The 19,252-nt window shown below is 36.3% G+C and overlaps 1 protein-coding gene across 10 annotated transcripts in view; it reads right to left on the reverse strand.

The window, feature by feature from the left end:
- Nucleotides 1-19,252, reverse strand: part of Lcor (ligand dependent nuclear receptor corepressor) — a 115,066-nt gene that overhangs the window by 59,518 nt on the left and 36,296 nt on the right. For 4 of the 10 annotated variants that reach the window (XM_040744544.1, XM_021223506.2, XM_021223529.2 and 1 more), the window contains 2 exons: nt 12,485-12,550; nt 11,849-11,928 (listed from right to left, as the gene is read on the reverse strand). The exons of 4 other annotated variants lie outside the window; for them this stretch is intronic. Coding sequence is in view for 3 of the 6 variants with exons in the window: in XM_021223506.2 (XP_021079165.2) it covers nt 11,849-11,928; nt 12,485-12,550 (146 nt within the window). In the remaining 3 variants the exon portion in view is untranslated. Of the gene's footprint in view, nt 1-11,848; nt 11,931-12,484; nt 12,551-19,252 lie in introns of those variants that run through there. 2 more of the 10 variants (XM_021223569.2, XM_040744547.1) reach the window with 2 other exon arrangements.

Consider the following 19,252-nt stretch of genomic DNA (forward strand, 5'->3'; position numbering starts at 1 on the left):
GCACCAACACCACATAGTTCAAATATGTTTCTTAAATAAATTAATTTTTGATACTTCAGTCTTTCTAGAAATGTGCCCTATCTAGTAGTTTAATATTTAGCATATAAACTATTCATAATATTTCCCATGTGATCTTTTATTGCCATAAGGGTGAAGGTATTTCCCCTATTATCATTTATAATTAGATGAGTTTGCTCTTTTTAATCATCAGTTTATCAATCTTGTTAACGTTTTCAAAGAAATAGGTTTCAGTTTTGCTGGAGTTTTTTGATTTTTGGTTTTTTTTTTTTTTTGGTCTGTTAGAAGAATAGAACTTGTGTATAAGAATTAGTAACTGGGACAGTATTACATGGTTGTTTTAAAATTACTTTTAGGGGCTGAGGAGATGGTTCAATAATCAGTAAAATTACTGTCATTCAAGAACAAGGACCTGAGTTCAGATACTTAGCACTCAGGAAAAAAAGCCAGACAAAGCATGGCCCACAATATCAGCACTAGAGAGGTAGAGACATTGGATCCCTAGAGCTTGCTGGCAGAGTGACCAGTCTAACAGAACGGTGAACTTCAGTTTCAGTAAGAGACTATCTCAAAAATTAAAGTGCTGGGGAACTGAAAAAGATACCTCCACTAACCTATGTACTTTATCCACATGAGAATGAATACACTTTCAAGTTCAACTGTGCACACATGTACACACGCACTACATGTACACAAATACTACATGTACAAATAACTTTCTTTTTCAGTTAAATGGCTGTTTCACTTGCTTTTATACAGAAAAATAACTAAAGATTAAAAATAGAGCAAAATCATACATTTTGTTTTGTTTTAATTATACTTTCAATCATCCCTGTTTACAAATTTATAGCAAACCAGGTGAAGTGGTACACACCTTTAATTCTAGCAACACATAAGGCAGAGGCAAGCTAAGTCCCAGGACAGCCTAATCTATAAAGAGAAACCCTGTCTCAGAAAAAAAATTTATTTGCAGAGATGATGCATCAATAAATCATGGTTTACTGTCTGTCCTGTGCCTTGCTGCATATACATATACAAAATACAAAAAGAGCCAATAAAAACAAGAATGTTTATGTTGCATAGAGCTAACAGAACTGAATAGACAAGTGGCAGGAAATCAACAACAAACTACTCCAGTATTGCTCCTCTACCACATCAGCATTTTATATAGATGCATTATATATGGTATGGCAAAAAGTAATAAAAATATGTGATACTGTTCTGTAAATTAAAAAAACAAAGGCACTGGATGCTCCAATTATAAAAAAGGAGCTTTTGGTCATAGCCAAGTAAGAAAAGCTAGAATTTCTATCTTTCTAGGAGTTTCTTTCTTTAGGTAAGTTGGTAAGTCAGCTAACACCCACAGTTGATTCTGTCTCTGAAATCCACTTGACCACTGTAACATAATGCTGAGTGATTAACCATACAGTTATTGGTGCAATAACATCCAGTTCTAAAGGAGCAACAGTGATAAGGAGCAATAGTGAATGGGCTAAGATCTTCTCCAATAAGACATCAAGAGCACTGGCCTACTCTTCCAGAAGACCCAAGATCGATTCCTGGCACCACATGCAGTTCACAGCAGTCTAACTACAGGGGAGCCAATTATCTTGTCCACTCTATTTGGTATTGCACACATATGGTACAGATATACACGCAGGTAAAATGGCCATACACATTTTTAAAAAAAGAAAACTTTAAAAATATATCTTCTTGTCACCTAATATTTTGTTTTACTACTTTTTGGAGTAGCACAGCAATAAAAACGTCTCCAAAAGATGTTTTCAAATATAGAGTATATCTTAGTCTATTTTGTGCCAATGTAAGAAAATACCTGAGTGGGCTGGGGAGATGGCTCAGTTGGTAAAGACACTTACCACATACTCCTGGAGACTTAAGTTTGATTTTCAGAATAAACAGGCAAATAAATTAATTAGGGAGAGGGAGGGGGGAGAGAGGGATGGAGGGAACAGCTATAGCCTAGGAGACAATAAATATACATCACACCTGACCAAAAGGTTTATAAATAATGATTATAACTTAGTAAGTTGATTTAAATGGCAAACAAGCCAAAGAAATGCTTTATCACACACGATGCATAAACAGAGAGGGGAATGGAAAGAAAGCAGGGAGAGATGAGTAAGAATGAAAATCTCAACATTAATTGTCCTTCAAGAAATAAAAATTAAAACTGTCATGAAATAGACACTAATACAGACAGATACCCACTGGATAATGAGAAGACTGACAACACCTAACACTGGCGTTCTCTTGCATGGTTAACAGAAGATGAGTTACACACAAAGTACTACTCAGCATGAAAATAAACTCAATGCCCTCAAAGACACTTATAAATGAGCAAGTCATAATAGTCATCATCTAACAAGTCAAAGGTTCATAAAAAATGAACAGCTTAGGGACAAAGATGGCTCAGTGGTCAAGAGCACTCGCTATTCTTGCAGAGGACGGAGGTTGAGTTCCAAGCATCCTATGGTAGCTCACAATAGTCTGTTAACTTCAGTTCCAGGGTATTTGATTCTTTGGAGCCCTGCAAGTACTAGGCACACATTTGGTATACACCCATACATGCAGGACACTCATAAACATAAAATAAATTTCAATAATAAATGGCTAAATTGTGTTATGTCTGTGCTAAGGAAAACTACAAAGAAAATCAAAAGAAATAGAACATTGTACACACACACAAAAAAAAATAGTAGCCTGAATATTTATGTTAAGCAAAAACAGTCAAACGTAAGACTGTACATTGCATGATGATACATAATTCTAGGAAAGATAAAACTCTAGGAATTGTATAAGCCTGGAGGTCTGGGGAAGGGACTAACTACAAAGGAGCAGGGGGGAAAACATCATGATAAGCAAAACTGTCACTATATGGTGGATATAATTAATATACATATAATTATATAATATACATATAATTAATATACATATATATATGGAAAATATACCAAAATCATCTAGCCCTACTCTTTGAATTAAGTTTTACTGTATAAAAATATTACCTCAATTTTGAAAGACCACTAAAAATTAGTTCAGGGTAGTAAATATACTAGGTTCCAAATGTGTCACAAGAATAAATGTCCACTGAAAGTAAAAAGTGTTCTGATAAGGGTCACATAGTAAATTCCTAAGGTCTTACAAACCACATGCAAGTTCTGTTATATACACAGTCTTTTAACTTGACGGTACTTAATAAGCAGCCTATAGGCAAGACTTAATGACAGCATATTTTGCTGACCTGTCAGAATGTAAAACTTCTCCCAGATTTAAAACAACCATAGTGTCAGGGATCTCTGGAATAGCAAAGGTGTCACTGAATAAACAATGCAAGAAACTTATATCTGCATGAAAGTTATCCCTCATAGCAATACACTGTTAATAAAGTTAAATTTTAAACAGTTAAGGCTGAACATTCGTTACCATTTCTTTTAAGTCTAACATTTGTCACCCTACATCTGAGGAGATAAGACTGGAGGAGGAGGCTTAAATAAATGGCTGCTTATTTTCTCTTGAGGGAATGAAAGAAAAGGAAATGGAAAGTCAAATGACAAGCTTCACTTTGGAAGAAGAAAGCAGCCTGGATCTCACATGTGTAATAAAAACATGAAAGGATGCCTTTTGAAAGTCAGTCCTATCTAAATACATACCTACTATGTGCCTTGATTATTTAAATTTAGGTGCAATTGTTATGAATTCATATCATAGAGCATAAAAACCTAGAAACTAGAAGCAAGTATATATATACACACAAGTGTTGTAGTAAATATTAGAAGAGCCTTCCAGAGCCACGATTCTATAGCTACAACCCTTCCTGCCTGTTACCCATGGCTTCCTGACATTTTAAGCAATGAGCTAAAAAGAGCTGACAAGATGCAATTCAGTGATTTAAATGCCAATTTCCTTCATCTTATATCTTAAATGCCAGCAATCCCTAGATAAAATGGCCTCGCTACTTTAAATGTTCATATACTTTAAGGTCAATTATCTAACAAAGAATCTTAAATTATTGTTCTTTATATAAAACAAAGTATGAATTATGCTTAGTGGATTTTGATATATATGTTATCTTCAGTATGACTAAGCAGACCACCAAGTTAGTAATAGGAAAAACAACTAAGTTTAAAGGCTGAAAGTGTCCTCAGCTTTTATCTTTTAATTTGGGAGGGATTATTTACTACATCTGAAAAGAGCATATGTGAAGAACTGGAGCATAAGGAAGCAGTGGTCAACACTAATGAATCTACAAGAATTGGGATTTCAGAGAGGTAAAGACATTAACATAAACATTTTTACAAATAAGACATTGTAAACTCCATGATCTGAAGTCCCTAGGAATATCTATCTGTAAAGAGTAATAAGGCAGCTGGGCAATGGTGACACACATCTTTAATCCCAGCACTTGAAGGGAGGAGGCAAAGTCAAGTGGATCTCAGTGAATTCGAGGACAACCTGTTCTGCACAAAGCGAGTTCCAGGACAGCCAGGACTCCTGCACAGAGGAAATCCTGTTTTGAAGAAAAAACAAAAACAAACAAAACAACTTCAAAAAAATATAGGAAGCAGAGACACGTAGATCTCTGTGAGTTTGAGGCCAGCCTGGTCTACAAGGTGAGTTCCAAGACAGCCAGGATTGTTACACAGAGAAACTCTGTCTTAAAAACAAAACAAAAAACAAACAAACAAACAAAAAGAATCATAAGACTCTTGTCATTAGTATTAAAATAGAGACCTTCAACCAGCTGCCCAGCTGCTCAAGGGTTTCTCGTGTGAATACTAGATCTGAGACTTAGTGTCATCCAATACCTGTATCTCCCACTGGCTGGTGCTTTTGTGTAATAAGTGTACTATACAGTTGTTTTTACTATTGGAAGTAAGCAAATTCTTTTTATTTTCTAAGACAAATACTTAGTATTAAGATGCTGATATTACTCCAAAAACCCTAAATGTTTAATATAATTCCTATCAAACTGATAACTATTTCAGCACCCCCCCCACACACACACACACTCTTAGCTTTTTAATGAAGCATACCTACAACCTCATAAGCTGAAAGAAAATGGCAAAGCTGTAGGCATCTGAAAGAAAATGAATCATCCTCTAGGCACCTATCTTTTGGAACTTCTTAAAGGAACTCTACAGAAAATGAGTTTTTAATGCAGTATTCAGAATGTACAAAAACTCACCTTTCGCTGTGGATAGTTTCCTTACATTAGAAAAGTGCAAGCCATTAAAAAGAATTAAAGATAAATCTAAGCCATCCTCACAGTTAAGAATTTCTACTTACTGAAAATCCAAAGTTGATACTATCTCCAATTTTCATTCAACAGCCCAACTCATCAGAAGGTTTTCTAAAATTTTTATCCACTCTCCTCTTATGACTATGAATATCCATCCCTAGGTGCCCATGGTCATTTTAAGTGCAAGAATAAAAACCGCCCATTTAGGACAATAGCATTACATAATCTAGGGATTATTAACTCCTACAGCACTGTATCTGTACCCCACACAGCACTAGTTACCTTGTATTACCTATTTCTAAATTATTCTACTACACTATTTTGTGGGGGCTGGAGAGAAGGCTCAGTCAGTAAAGGCACTAGCTACTGTCCAGAGGATCTAAGTTAAATTCCCTACGTGGCAGTTCCCAACTGTCTGTAACCCCAGTTCCAGGTTACTCTGGCCTCTGAGGCCACATGCACACATGTGTGCCCACAGATACACATAAATAAAATCTTTTCCCACGCCTTTAATCCCAGCACTCGGGAGGCAGAGGCAGGCGGATCTCTGTGAGTCCCAGGACAGCCTCCAGGCCAAAGAGAAACCCTGTCTCGAAAAAAAAAATTTAATTAATTAAAATTAAAAAAAAAACAAACATACAATAAAACCACAAAGAGGCATACTCAAAGATGATGTAAATAAGACTGGCAAGATGACTCAGCAGATGAAGGAAGGTGCTTCCCTCCAAATCTCAGGACCCAAATTTGATCTGGCACCTAATCTACATGATGGATGGAACTCCTGCAAGTTGTCCCCTGACCAGCACATGCCCACTCCTCAATAAATAAATGTAATAAAAAAGTATAAAGAAAATACAAGTAATATTGTAAAGAACATAAATCTAATACAAAAAAATAAGGACGAGAAATACTATAAAAATAGTCTTTTATAATAGAGGGGAAAGAAGAGAAAGATAGTTCATGTGCAAACACCCATTCCTTGGCAGGCAAAAATAGGTGAATCTCTGAGTTCTAGGTCAATCTGATCTAAGTAAAAGTTCCAGGAGAACAAGGGTTTCCTAGTGTCTTGAGTCCTCTGCAAGAGCAGTATCAAATCTTAGTTAGTCATGTCCCCAGTACCCTATGCCTTGTTTTAATTTCTTCCTCTCCAGCTTCTTCTAAGAATATGAACAGTGCTCAAGCTTCCATCCTGCTCTGAAAATCTTGCCTCTAACCCTTTGTCTATTCATTTGATTGTTTTCTTTATCACTCTTTTTGAGTACCTGAAGATTTGGTAATATATACCCATTACTTACATACACAATCATCTTGTTTCTCATTAATACTGTCGGATTTGCCATCTAGCTCTTACTATCAGTGATCCTGGCACGCCATTTTCTCAAGAGTGTATTCTGGAGCACTCGTTCACCTCCCTTCAGGTCCATTCTATTCGAGAAATGGCCCAGGAGTCTATTTTAGTACAGTAAAGGTAACAGACCCTGTACTTTGTTACATGTGGAATCTAGAAGATTCCTGATGCAAAGAAGGCATCTCTTTTACTGTTCTTTCCAATTGGATTTTTTTCTACTTCCTAAAATTGAAGGTCCTCTACAAGTCTCTAAGATTTATCTCCCTTAAATATATCATTTGCTCTAAAATTCTCCTAAGTTTTCATCCCACATTCTCTATTTCAATTTCATTTATAGAACTTTATTTGGAATGGACATTTTCAATTATATGCTTGCTTTCACTCTAAACTAATAGCCAAGTGACTTCATTGGCTATTATACCTTTCTAGCCTTCCTCAAAAGCCACCTGAGATTGGAAGCTCAGGTTAGTATCACTTCCTTCTCTTTTATTTCCATCCACTAGCATTTACATAATACATATATAACCACCATTACTGCTAAAGCTTTAGTCCAAATTCTCTAAATGAATCTTACCTATTATTCAAATTAAGATACTAGTTCAGACTCATTTTTAGGGTTATTGCTAGATCCTATGATTTCTCATTATGACTATCTCTCACTGTACACTAAAAAACGACTTAAACTGGCTTATGTACAGATTTTCTTTTGAGGTACAAATTGGGTTCTACTTCCTTAATAAAGCAATTCCAGTAACATCTATTATTTTGTTTATACTTTCTTGTATTATCAATTAGCTTTAAAAATACTTAATATTTCCTACCTAGAGTTCCAGGTATTATGGCACCATCATATTCCTTAAAAAAAAGCTTTTTAAAGGCTAAATGCCAGACATGGTAGCACTCAAAAAAAAAAAATTAAGGAGCAGATGAGTAATGAGGATTGTGAATATAACTTTGGCACATGGATACACTCACAATACACATTAATATAATTTTTCAAATTTATGTACACCCCAGCTTCTTCTTCCTTAGTAAGTACACATAATATTTATTCTTACCAATAAACAGAAAAGGAAAAGGGGCATATTCGAGCAAGCCAGGAAGTTAGGGACTCACTGACTCCCAACATAGCTCAAACTGGTCATTTCAAACAGCACTAAGCTTTTTTAACCTCTTTTTTCCCCCTCTTTCCATGTAAGTAATTCCAAGCCCTGCTTAATTCTTCTTCTCACTTTCGGTATTTCTACTGCTATTTCTGTTAACAAACTGGATTAGTGTCAAAAACAAAAGTGAAATGTGAACTATGTGGATTTGCTTGTAACAGTCCCTGTTCCTTTCTTTCCATCTTAATTGTAAAATTAGAAGACATTTAATAAACAAACTTCACAGGATTGTTTTGAGGATTAAACCACAACATACAAAAATATACTGGCAAAAAGGACATGCAATTGATGGCTATGTTTATCTATAAATTATATTCTCTAACCTCTGTGGTATATTACTGAAGTAGTTGATCTTATTGCTTCCATAGTTTAAGTCCAAAACTATGAAATGCAAAATTCTAGTAATAATTCACAAGTTTTAAGTGTGTGCTACTATAGTGAAATCTCAAACTGCCTCACGTTGGCTTTGGTCCAGTGCATACAGGTATCTGTTAGTTAGCAAATGAACTGTCAAGCTACCATAGTGCTGTCTATAGGTAGACTGTATTTTACTAAATAATGCCCACAAACACTAATGTAGTGAGGCTGGAAATTCCAATATGTCATAAAATACTTCATAAAAGTGAAAGGTGAAAGTTCTTAACATTGTAAGGGTAAAAAAAAACATCATATGCTAGGCTGGAGAGATGGCTTAGAGGTTAAGGGTATGTATTTCTCTTCCCAGAAGTACCAGAATTCAATACTAGCACCCACATCAGGTGACTCACAACTGTCTGTAACTCCAGCTCTAGGAGATCCAACATCTCTGGTCTCCACTGGTACAACACCCCCACCCCAAGCCACCCCCAACACATACATAAACACATGATTAAAATTGTATGCTGAGGCTGAGAAGAAAGTAACAGTAAGTAGGGGCTCGAGAGATAGCTCAGCAGTTAAGAGCACTTGTCCTTGCAGAGAATCTGGATTCAATTCCCAATATCGGACATGGTTAACTCACAACCATCTGTAATCCCAGTTCTAGGAGATCCAATGCCCTCATCTGACCTCAGCAGGCACCAGGCATGAATATGATGTACAGACATGCATGCAGGGGAAGCACTGATATGTTAAAGTGGAATAAATAAGTCTTAAACAAACAAAAACATCAATGAAGTAACAGGCTCAATCTGTGAAACTGTGACAAAGTTCTGATAAAGTTACAGCCATGATACATCAAAGTGCTTAGTTAAAGCACAAAAGGCACTAAATTGACGAACCTCTCTATTTGTTACAGCTTTAGTCACTGCTGTTAACCTCCTACTGTGCCTAATTATAAACCATAAGATTATATAGACAGGAAAAACAGTATGTATATAAGACTCAATACCAGCAATAATTTTAGGCATTAACCAGAGATCTTAGAATACATTCCCCCAGAAAGAAGAACCGCTGTAAAATATAGGTGAATATAGTTCCGTTTCCTAAAGATAGGTAGCTGTTTTTCAGCTATATAACAAGTAAATATGAAAGTTGTATTTACATAATTCATTCTAACAGCCTTATCAGTCACTAAAATTTCAATTAGCTTAAATTAAAACAACAAAAAACAAAACAAAACACACAACATGTACTTCTTTTTCAAACATGCCATTACTTCTGCTTTTCCATTCATACTCTAGATTATCTGATCATTAACTCCAAACTCAAGACTCCAGTAACATGCACAATACTGTCACATTTTATCATGTTATTTTTGGTATTTCCATTTTGTTTTCTATTTTCACAGATGTAAGCTTCAAAGCAATGGGTTTAGTTCTAAATTCTCATCATTCTCAGGTAAGATGTTACAAATGTCTGCAAAGAGTCCCAGACTATTTATAAAATTTTATATAACTTAGGCTTCCTGTTTTCTAGTACTAGATGGCTCTCTTGAAAAAAAAAAAAGTAAGTAAATCACAGAGATTGTATGGTGTCAAATGAAGGAAACAGACTCTTAGAACAAGCTGAGTTGTCAAACAGAAACACTCTTTCTCCATCTGGGGAGATGACTCAGTAAGTTCAGATCCCCAGAATCCATGGTAAAGTCAGACACAACCAACGCACACCTGGAACATCTGCAGTGAGATAGGTGAACAATGGGACACAGGCGGATTCCAAGGGTTTGCTGGCCAGCTAGTCTGGATGACAGTAGTGACATCAAGGTTCAGTGAGACCTTGTTTCAAATTACAAAGTAGACAGCAATATAGGAAGATATTTAAACTAAACCCTCTGGCCTCCATATATTTACACAAACCTGCACACATATGTGCATATAGCCCCTCCCCACAGAAAATATTCAAGTTAAAAAGTCAACTAAAAACTGTAAAACGCCGGGTGTTGGTGGCACGTGCCTTTAATCCCAGCACTCGGGAGGCAGAGGCAGGCGGATCACTGTGAGTTGGAGGCCAGCCTGGTCTACAGAGCCGAGTTCCAGGACAGCCTCCAAAAACAATACAGAGAAACTCTGTCTCGAAAAACCAAAAACCAAACAAACAAAAAAAAACTGTAAAACTACAATAAACAAAAACAGTTATTTTAATAGATGCATTATTTCATGTCTTATTTCTATTTTCTCCTAAGAATACTGATATAGTATTTTGTCCTTATACATCAAGAGAGAACTTCCAATCATATTACAGTAACATATTATACCCGTTACTTGGCAGAGAATAACTCTCTTTCCAATTCTAATCTGAAGAGAAAACAACTTTTCTCCTTTTCTACCACAATTCCTATTAAATGATTTGCTCAATAGCTAGCATCCAACATATGCACACATAAATGAAAACACAGAATTTAAACAAACATCAACTCCACCTATGGCCTGCACTTGACAATGTTACTTATTCTCTACCCTTTCAAAAATCATTAAATTTCAAAACAACCTCATTAATTTAACAAAAATAGACTCTCATGGATAGTAGCAGCAACAATTTTTCATGGAGAAAACAAGAAAAGATGCCTTAATATATGTAAGAAGCTCTTAAATTGCTCACATGACGACATTCAGATGTTAAGCTACTTTTCAACAATAAGCAGTAAACCAGTGGAATAGAGTGAGACAAAGAAGATACAAGCATGGCTGTCTTCAGCAAGTGGGAATAATGAAGAATGAAAAATACTCAAAACTTCCGGAAAAAATAAGGCACAGTATCAACTGACAAATAGTTGGTATAACTTACATTTATTACAACAGTATGGAAGGTGAAACAGCAACAAAGGCATGTGTGTACCTCTTATAGGACAGCAGAGGCGTAAGAAAAAAGCGAGGCATTTGGTATTTAAGAAGATACCTCTAAGATTAGAAAAAGCAAAAAGCATTTGTTTAATAAAAATCATGTTATTTCAATAGACCAGAAATAATGCTAGGAGTATGCACAACAATGATGAGTGTGGAGATGTAAAGAGGACAAAATTCAATAGGAGTAACTGATAGAAGTCTGCCAATGATCTACAGTTAGTACATAGCAGAAAGAGTCCATCAGAATGCTTCCTAGGCTTTGCAGCAGGAAACTGGGGAACAGGGTGCCATGAAAGTGAGGTGAGGTGGTAAAGCCACTGCTGAGTGTTCACTAACCAAATGTTTCCAGAGCACAACTGTGATTTTTTAAGGCAGTAAAACAGAAACCAAACGTTAACCTGATGGCCAGATATTATAAAGAAACGTCTTAAAATATAAACTTACTAAGTTTTAAGTCAACAGAAATTAGTAATTATTACTTTTTTGTACCATAAATAACTTCTATTTTTTTAATTACCATAGACTTTATATTTAAGATAAACATAACAGTGTGAGACCCAGCTAATTCTTCTGGCTAAATATACATAAGGCAATGTATGTCAGGATGTAAGATGTCTTAATAAGCTAATCAACATATTGGAAACAGTTTAAGCTGAAAAGTTTGTTACTATAAAATCTTATATAAACAGGAAATCAAATTTTCCTTTTCCTGCAAATCCTCCAATAAAATGATTCTTTTTTTTTTTAAAAGAAACTAAAATACCACACTGACAAGTTTCCCAAGCTTCTTGGTTACCTTTACTTTATCTCTTCTCAAGCAACAGAACAGACAATTTTCATCAAAAGCCCAATCAGAAATGAGTTCAGATTCACACTCTGCAAAAGTAACAAAACAAGTTTCAATAGTCATAAAACAAAATTTTTCAGAAAATAGATCATAACTAACTTCAAAATATTATGTAGCTTAAGAAAACCGTCATTACATTCTCATGCCCCACCCCTAACCCCAAGCCAGGGTTTCTCTGTGTAACAGTACAGGCTGTCATGAAGCTTGCTCTGTATAAACTCACACAGATTCACCTGCCTCTGCCTCTGCCTCTGGAATTAAAGCTGTGAGTCACCACTGCACAGCTAAACTCTTATGTTCTAATCAAACTCAGGGTCTCACACATGCAAAACTTTTTACTCTACTTCCAGCCATATCTTGAAATTCTTCCCACTATGTCCCCACATCACTTCTGTTTTAAAAATTCTTGACTTAATTCCCAGCTGCTCATTATTTAATTATGCTACCCATACATACACTAGCAGTATAAAGCAAACACTAACATGCTGACATGAATGCAGTTAACCCTTACAAGACTGAGCACGAGACCTACACCACCACGGTGTACAACACAAGACTGTGAAATACCAGAAATATTTTGAATACCTTTAAATAAATTGAGATCTTTTAATAATGCAGGTCCAAACAGCCCTTCAAGAATACTTTCAAACCCTGAGAGGATAAAAGAAAATGAAACAAAATTACCATGATATTCACTGAGAAATATTGCTTTCTTCGGTTTCTCAAGAATCACTGGCTATTATTGAAGAGATGCTCACACACAAATCTAAAAGGGGAAGTTTGCCTTTTTGTTAATGATTAACATAGTAAAAATTCAAAGTACATTCAAGAACAAAGTAGAAACTAGAAATAACGAATTATAGAATGGAAATTCACAGTTCTCTAGTCCTACAAAATTACAGAAATTAGCATTTTAAAAAGTGCCTTCCCAAAGAAGTGTCAGGCTTCAGAACTTCCATAAACTTTCTAGGATAATCTAAATAGTCCTCTTTTCTCCTGTTTAACAGATGATGTAGTTTTCTAAAGAAAATTCTCAAGAACAGTTTTCCCATCCCTCACTATATTTTAGAAGGAAGCCCTGTATTATTTCATAATACAATATGATGGTTCTTTTATAAAGGTAAAATGCACTAGGTATACAGACAAAAAAAATGAGAAAATATTCACATAGCTGTACAAAAATGTTTTAAACCACTATGTCTTTCCATAAGTGTGAAAGAAGAAGAAAACCAGGTTTTCTAACTGACTATATCTAATATTACCATACCATTTATGAAAGATAGTGTCTTGTGGTTGTACGTTGAGAGAGACAGAGACAGAGACAGAGACAGAGAGAGAGAGAGAGAGAGAGAGAGAGAGAGAGAGAGAGAGAGAGAGAGAGAGAGAGAGAGAGAGAGAACAGAAAGTGGAATCTGTGGTAGCTGAACAAAATAAATAAAAAGTCAAGAACCTCACTATAAAGTTCAAATACTTATTACAAAAGATCTGAGACTCCATGTACAACACTTTAACTGTGACCTTTAAAAAGAATTAACGTTATGCACATTTGGTAGGTATTATTACTTTTCAAATGCATTAAAATATCAAGAATTTAGAAAGTGAAAAAGGACAGAAAAGATGGCTGGCTAGCCTTTCAGGGGTTGGCGAGATGACTCAGTTTGTCGTTCAGAGGACCAGGGTTTGATTCCCAGCTTCTGTATGTAGGTTCTTAACTGTCCTTATTAATGCCAGTCCCAGAGAGTCCAATTTCCTTTTTGGCCTCCAAAGGCACTGCATGCACTTGGTACACTGACACACATTAAAAGGAAAAAGGTAGTCTTCAAACACATCACTGTCTTGTTTAAATGGCAATAAAAATAACATTACAATTCAAGAAATGTCTTTGTTCTATCTACTTCCTATAAAGCTACAATTTTCAATAAAGTAACTGATAAAGTTTGTATTGTAATTAGAGTTGATTTTATATTACTGTAAACTGTAAATTTTTTGTTGTTTTGTTTTGTTTTTGAGACAGGGTTTCTCTGTAGCTTTGGAGGCTGTCCTAGAACTAGCTCTGGTAGACCAGGCTGGCCTTGAACTCACAGAGATCCGCCTGCCTCTGCCTCCCCGAGTGCTGGGATTAAAGGCATGCGCCACTATTTCCCGGCCTGTAACTTTTGATTTATTAATAGAAAGCAATTATTTTTCTACTTTATTTTGTGACATCAAATTACTCCGATAGCAAAATTAAATTACTCACTAACCAAATAGTTGCTTGTTATTTATCTTACATAATTAGTTACCATGTCCTCTTACTCTTACAAACATTAGAAAAGAAGAAAGGACTTGACTTAAGGACTGTGGAGATAGAGAGGTGGTGGTATAATAATGAGGATTAATGGCTAAATACTATCTCTCTTAGGGCCTGGAGACGAGATACTCTCATTAATAGCTAATCCCTGCTCCTTTAGGTAAATCTCAAAAACAGTCTCCAACTCTTGAGTGCTCTTACTTTCCAGAAAGGAATTCTTATTTTTTATAAATGAGTGAAAGCATTTGAGTATCTTAGAAGGGATCAAATAACTAAAAATATAGCTGACAAAGATGATTGATTATTGGTAGTTCTTACATGAAAGAATAAACCTAATATTTTCACCTGGTTTTATATAAAATTATAAGGCATGTCAAACTTCCATAGTAAGCAAATTTTACTTATTTGAGACAGGGTTTCTGCATACAGTCCAGGATGACATCCAGTTCGATCCTCCCTCAGTCCCAGAGTCCTATGGTTACAAGTGTGTACCCCTAAGCCATGCTGTGCTCTACCTCAACTTCTAAAAAGGAAAAACGTAAACACAGAAAGACATATGAGCAGAGTAGAGGTGACAATTTGAGAGATAATAATTTAAATTTTAAAAAGAATAGAATCTGAAATAGATCAACTGAGGAAAAATATCAGTAACAATCATTTGCAGAGAGAGAGAGAGAGAGAGAGAGAGAGAGAGAGAGAGAGAGAGAGAGAGAGAGAGAGAGAGAGAGAGAGAGAGAGAGAGAGAGAGAGAGAGAGAGAGAGAGGGAGGGGGAAGGAGGGGGAGGAAGAAAGGGAGGGAGGGAAGGGAGGGAGGGAGGGAAGGAAGGAAGGAAGGAAGGAAGGAAGGAAGGAAGGAAGGAAGGAAGGAAGGAAGGAAGGAAGGAAGGAAGGAAACTACAGAAGGGAAGAAAACACTCACTGGATATGGTGTATGCCTATAATCCAGCATTCAAGAAGTTAAGTGAGAAGGAATGCCACAAATTCAGAACTATACTACTTATCAATCTCTACACCTAGCCTGGGCTACTGAGTTTAGTATTGTATTAGGGGAGGGGGAATCACAGAAAGGAAGCAAGCAATCAGCAACACAACAACAAAAAATTTAGTCGTAAAAGATTTAGCCACAACTAATTTTGTTCTAAATAACCATATACAAGTAATTTCTCTTCTGTTCACACTTGCCACAATACACTGAACCTTACACTTATGTACGGCAAACGATAGATCCACATCTTGCTGTCCTCTGTTCACTGAATGTTAACACTACTTAGTTTTATTAATAATAAATATTGAACTTGGCAGTTGCATAGCAACACTGAATTATCCACATGCTATGCTTGACATTAACAAAAGGCAAATAAGAACAAAGACACTCAAAAATTCAGACCAAGATTTCACAGAAAAGCCATGAAGAATGATTACAAAGTGCCAAATGCTGGGCTCCCAACCATCTTGGTGGCTTATCTTGGTTGGAGGCTGTCTTGCACCTAAGGCTGGAAAATGGTGGCCACAAAGATGAAGAGACCCTGGAGTAGATCAACCTAGGCTCCAGCTTGTTACAAAAATTGGAAAATACATGCTGCAATAGTCTATGACGATGATCAGACAGGACAAAGTGAAGTTGGCTATCCTCAACAGCAATCCACCCAGCTTTGAAGAAATCTGAAATAGAATACTATGCAATGTTGGCTAAAACTGATGTCCGTTACTACATTGGCAAAAACATTGGACTAGGCACAGCATGTGGAAAGTACTAGAGTATACACACTGGTTACCACTGACCCAGGTGATTCTGATTGTATAAGAAGCACACCAGAACAGAGTGGTGAAAAGTAAACTAGGAAAGTTTTCCTTTAGTAAAACTTTGACAGAGCTCTTTAATTTGTATGTATAAATATATGTGTATAAACATACATATTATTCACTGCAATCATGCACATGCCATTATTAAAAAAGAGATTGTACAAATAATCCGTCATAGAGTGGCTCTGTATACAGCAGATAACTTTTGGGGGGGCAGTTTGTGAGACAGGGTTTCTTAATACATATATGCTATGTTATAGTATCAAAAGCAATCTAAATACTCAATGTAATCCCCATCAAAATTCCCATAACAGTCTTCACAGAATTAGGAGGAAAAGGTCCAAAAATTCCCAAAGAAGCAAAAAAGGCCACACATGACCAAAGCAATCCTAACCAGGAAGAACACTACTGGAGATATCACAATACCCAACTTCAACTGACAAAGGCAACACTGTATTGACACAAAAGCAGACATGTAGATCTGGAACAGAACAGAGGACCCAGAAATAAAATCACCTAATTTTTTGACAAAAGTGTCAAAAAATATATTTAAAAATATTTTTTAAAAAATAGCCTATTCAATAGAGTGAAATAAGCTTTATTACCCTATGCAAAAAAAGGCATTTTAATTTACAGCCTAAAATTCTGAAATTTTTGGAGAACGCTTCAAAATAAGCATAGAGAAGAACTTTCTATAAGACTCAAGTAATATAGCACAAAACACTAACCTCAAGATTTAACAAGTATAATTACATATAAAACTAAGACAGTTTTGCATAATTCAGGAAACTACCAACAAAATGAACAGATTCTACCATGTCAGACAGAGACTTAATATCTGCAATACAAAATGAGCTGCAAAAATAAACACACACATATACACATAAACAAACCAAACTGCCAATCACTAAACAGGAGAATGAACTGGTCATTCTCTGCAAATTAAAACAATGAGACTCCATCTCACTCCAGTGAGAATAGTATAGTAAAAAAGAAAAAGAAAACATACAAAAGAACAAAAATGAAAAAAATACTGAATATGTTAAGGGAGGGAGGGAAGGAGGGAAGGAGGGAGGGAGGGAGGGAACAACATATGCACCACTGAAAGTTTACACATATACATCAAACAATATTAATAAATAAAAAGTTCACATTTATTTTCTCTTTCCCATCCCTGACTTTTGGCTGCTACTATCCCTTAACAACATAGGAGCAGTTATCATTAACTAAAGTCTTTCTGCATTTGGTCTAACTCAGTGGTTCTCAACCTTCCTGTGACCCTTTAATATAGTTCCTCATGTTGCGGTGACTCCAACCATAAAATTATTTCATTGCTACTTCATAACTGTAATTTTACTACACTGCAATGAATTGCAATGTAAACATCTGATATGCACGATATCTGATATGTGACTACTGGTCTAATGAAAGTACTTCATTATCCATCAGAACAGAGTCTTTAGAGGAATATTTGAAACAAGAACTATTACTACCTAGTACAGATAAAGAAAACTGAAATAAAAACAGCAAAAACACAACTCCTTTTCAGTCTACCTATGACAATATCTTGGGTTTTTTTTTTTTATTATTATTGCCATTGTTTGCTTGTTGTGAAAGAGTCTTCTCACTATGTGGCCTGGTTGGCCTGCCTCTGCTTCCAGAATGCTTGCATTAAAAGGCGTGTGCCACCACATCTAGTTCACCAACTTACTCAACTCCAAGCACATTGTGACTAAGCTTCATTCTTTCTAGACTTTGAAGACTTTCCACTGGCAATACTGAAACTTGAAATTTCTGGGTGCCATTCAAGATCCTGGATCTACTCCTACTACTTTACCTTTTTAGACCTGACCCCACCACCACAGTCTTGGCACGTCCATGTCAGTACTTCCATACCTTCTGAAACATGTCATATTCTCTGCCTGTAAAATTGTGTTCAATCTTCAACCTAGTTGATTACAACATTCTCATCTTACAGGGCCCAGGGCAAAGTGTGAAACATCTTCATCAGTGAATATATAATACACATATTCTTCCAAATCACAGTCCTTCTCTGAAGGAAGTCAAGGCAAGAAATCATGGGAGAAACATGGAGGCAGAAACTGAAGCAAAAGCCACTAGAAACAAGACTTGCTTTTCACGGTTTACCCAGCTCACTGTTTTAATACAATCCAGGACCAACTGCAAGAGATGGCACCGCCCATAATGAGCTGGGCCCTCCCCATCAGCATTAACCAAGAAAATGCTCTACAGGCTTGCGCTTTCCTACAGGCCAATCTGATAGGAGCATTTCCTCAACTGAGGTTCCCTTTTCCCAAATGGCTCTAGCTATGTTAAGTAAAACTAGCAAGCACACTCTAGGCCTTAGTGCCATGTTCCTTGAAACTCCTGTGCCAAGAGCAAAGCAGAGAAAGATGTGAATGCCCAGGTTGATATTCAAGAAAGAAAAGATGAGGCAGAAGTCCAAGTAAACTAGCTTGTCCACCCAGGAAGGCTGGGGAGCAGAAGTAAGGGATGCTGAAGGCCAGGACACTGGTACAAATTGTTGAACTGTGTGCTACTGTCGGTGCAAGTCTCAATGGACCTGGAACATCACCATCTCTTGCAGAGACCACTTGAGAGACTTGACTGTGCTCGTTACAACCAAAACAGTCCTGCTGGCCCTCTGCCCTGAGCCTGTAACATTCTGAACTCATTTTGTTTACACTTGTTGCCAAGTGTACCTTGTGTACAATAAAACTATTTTTGCTGTCTCAAAAAAACTAGCAAGCACAACAATTACACTTTAAATTTAATTATTTTCCATTTAATCCACTGGGTTACAAAGAAAGATAATGAAACTTATTCACATTTCAGAATCAACCTGGCTCACTGAACTACATACAGTTCTCAATAAAGAAACCATTCAAAAAATAAATGTAGACACTGAATGAATGCAAATATATTCATCCTGGTACCCATATCCTTTATATTTATTTTCAGTGGCTTAAGAACTTTTACATTGAGGTTTTACAATTTAAAAAATCCATTTTGTGCCAGGTGGTGGTGGAGCACAACTTTAATCCCAGCACTTGGGAGGCAGAGGCAGATGGATCTCTGTAAGATCGGGGCTAGCCTGCCTACAGAGTGAGTTCCAGGACAGCCAAAGCTACACAGAGAAACCCTATCTTGAAATGTCCCTCTACACACACACAAAAAAGTTCCATTTTGTCTAGCATGAAGACTTGAAGGGATAGGTAGCAGAACAAAAAGGATAACTG

This window comes from Mesocricetus auratus, unplaced genomic scaffold (assembly GCF_017639785.1).
Source record: "Mesocricetus auratus isolate SY011 unplaced genomic scaffold, BCM_Maur_2.0 Super-Scaffold_4256, whole genome shotgun sequence".
In the NCBI taxonomy this organism is placed as follows: Eukaryota; Metazoa; Chordata; class Mammalia; order Rodentia; family Cricetidae; genus Mesocricetus; species Mesocricetus auratus.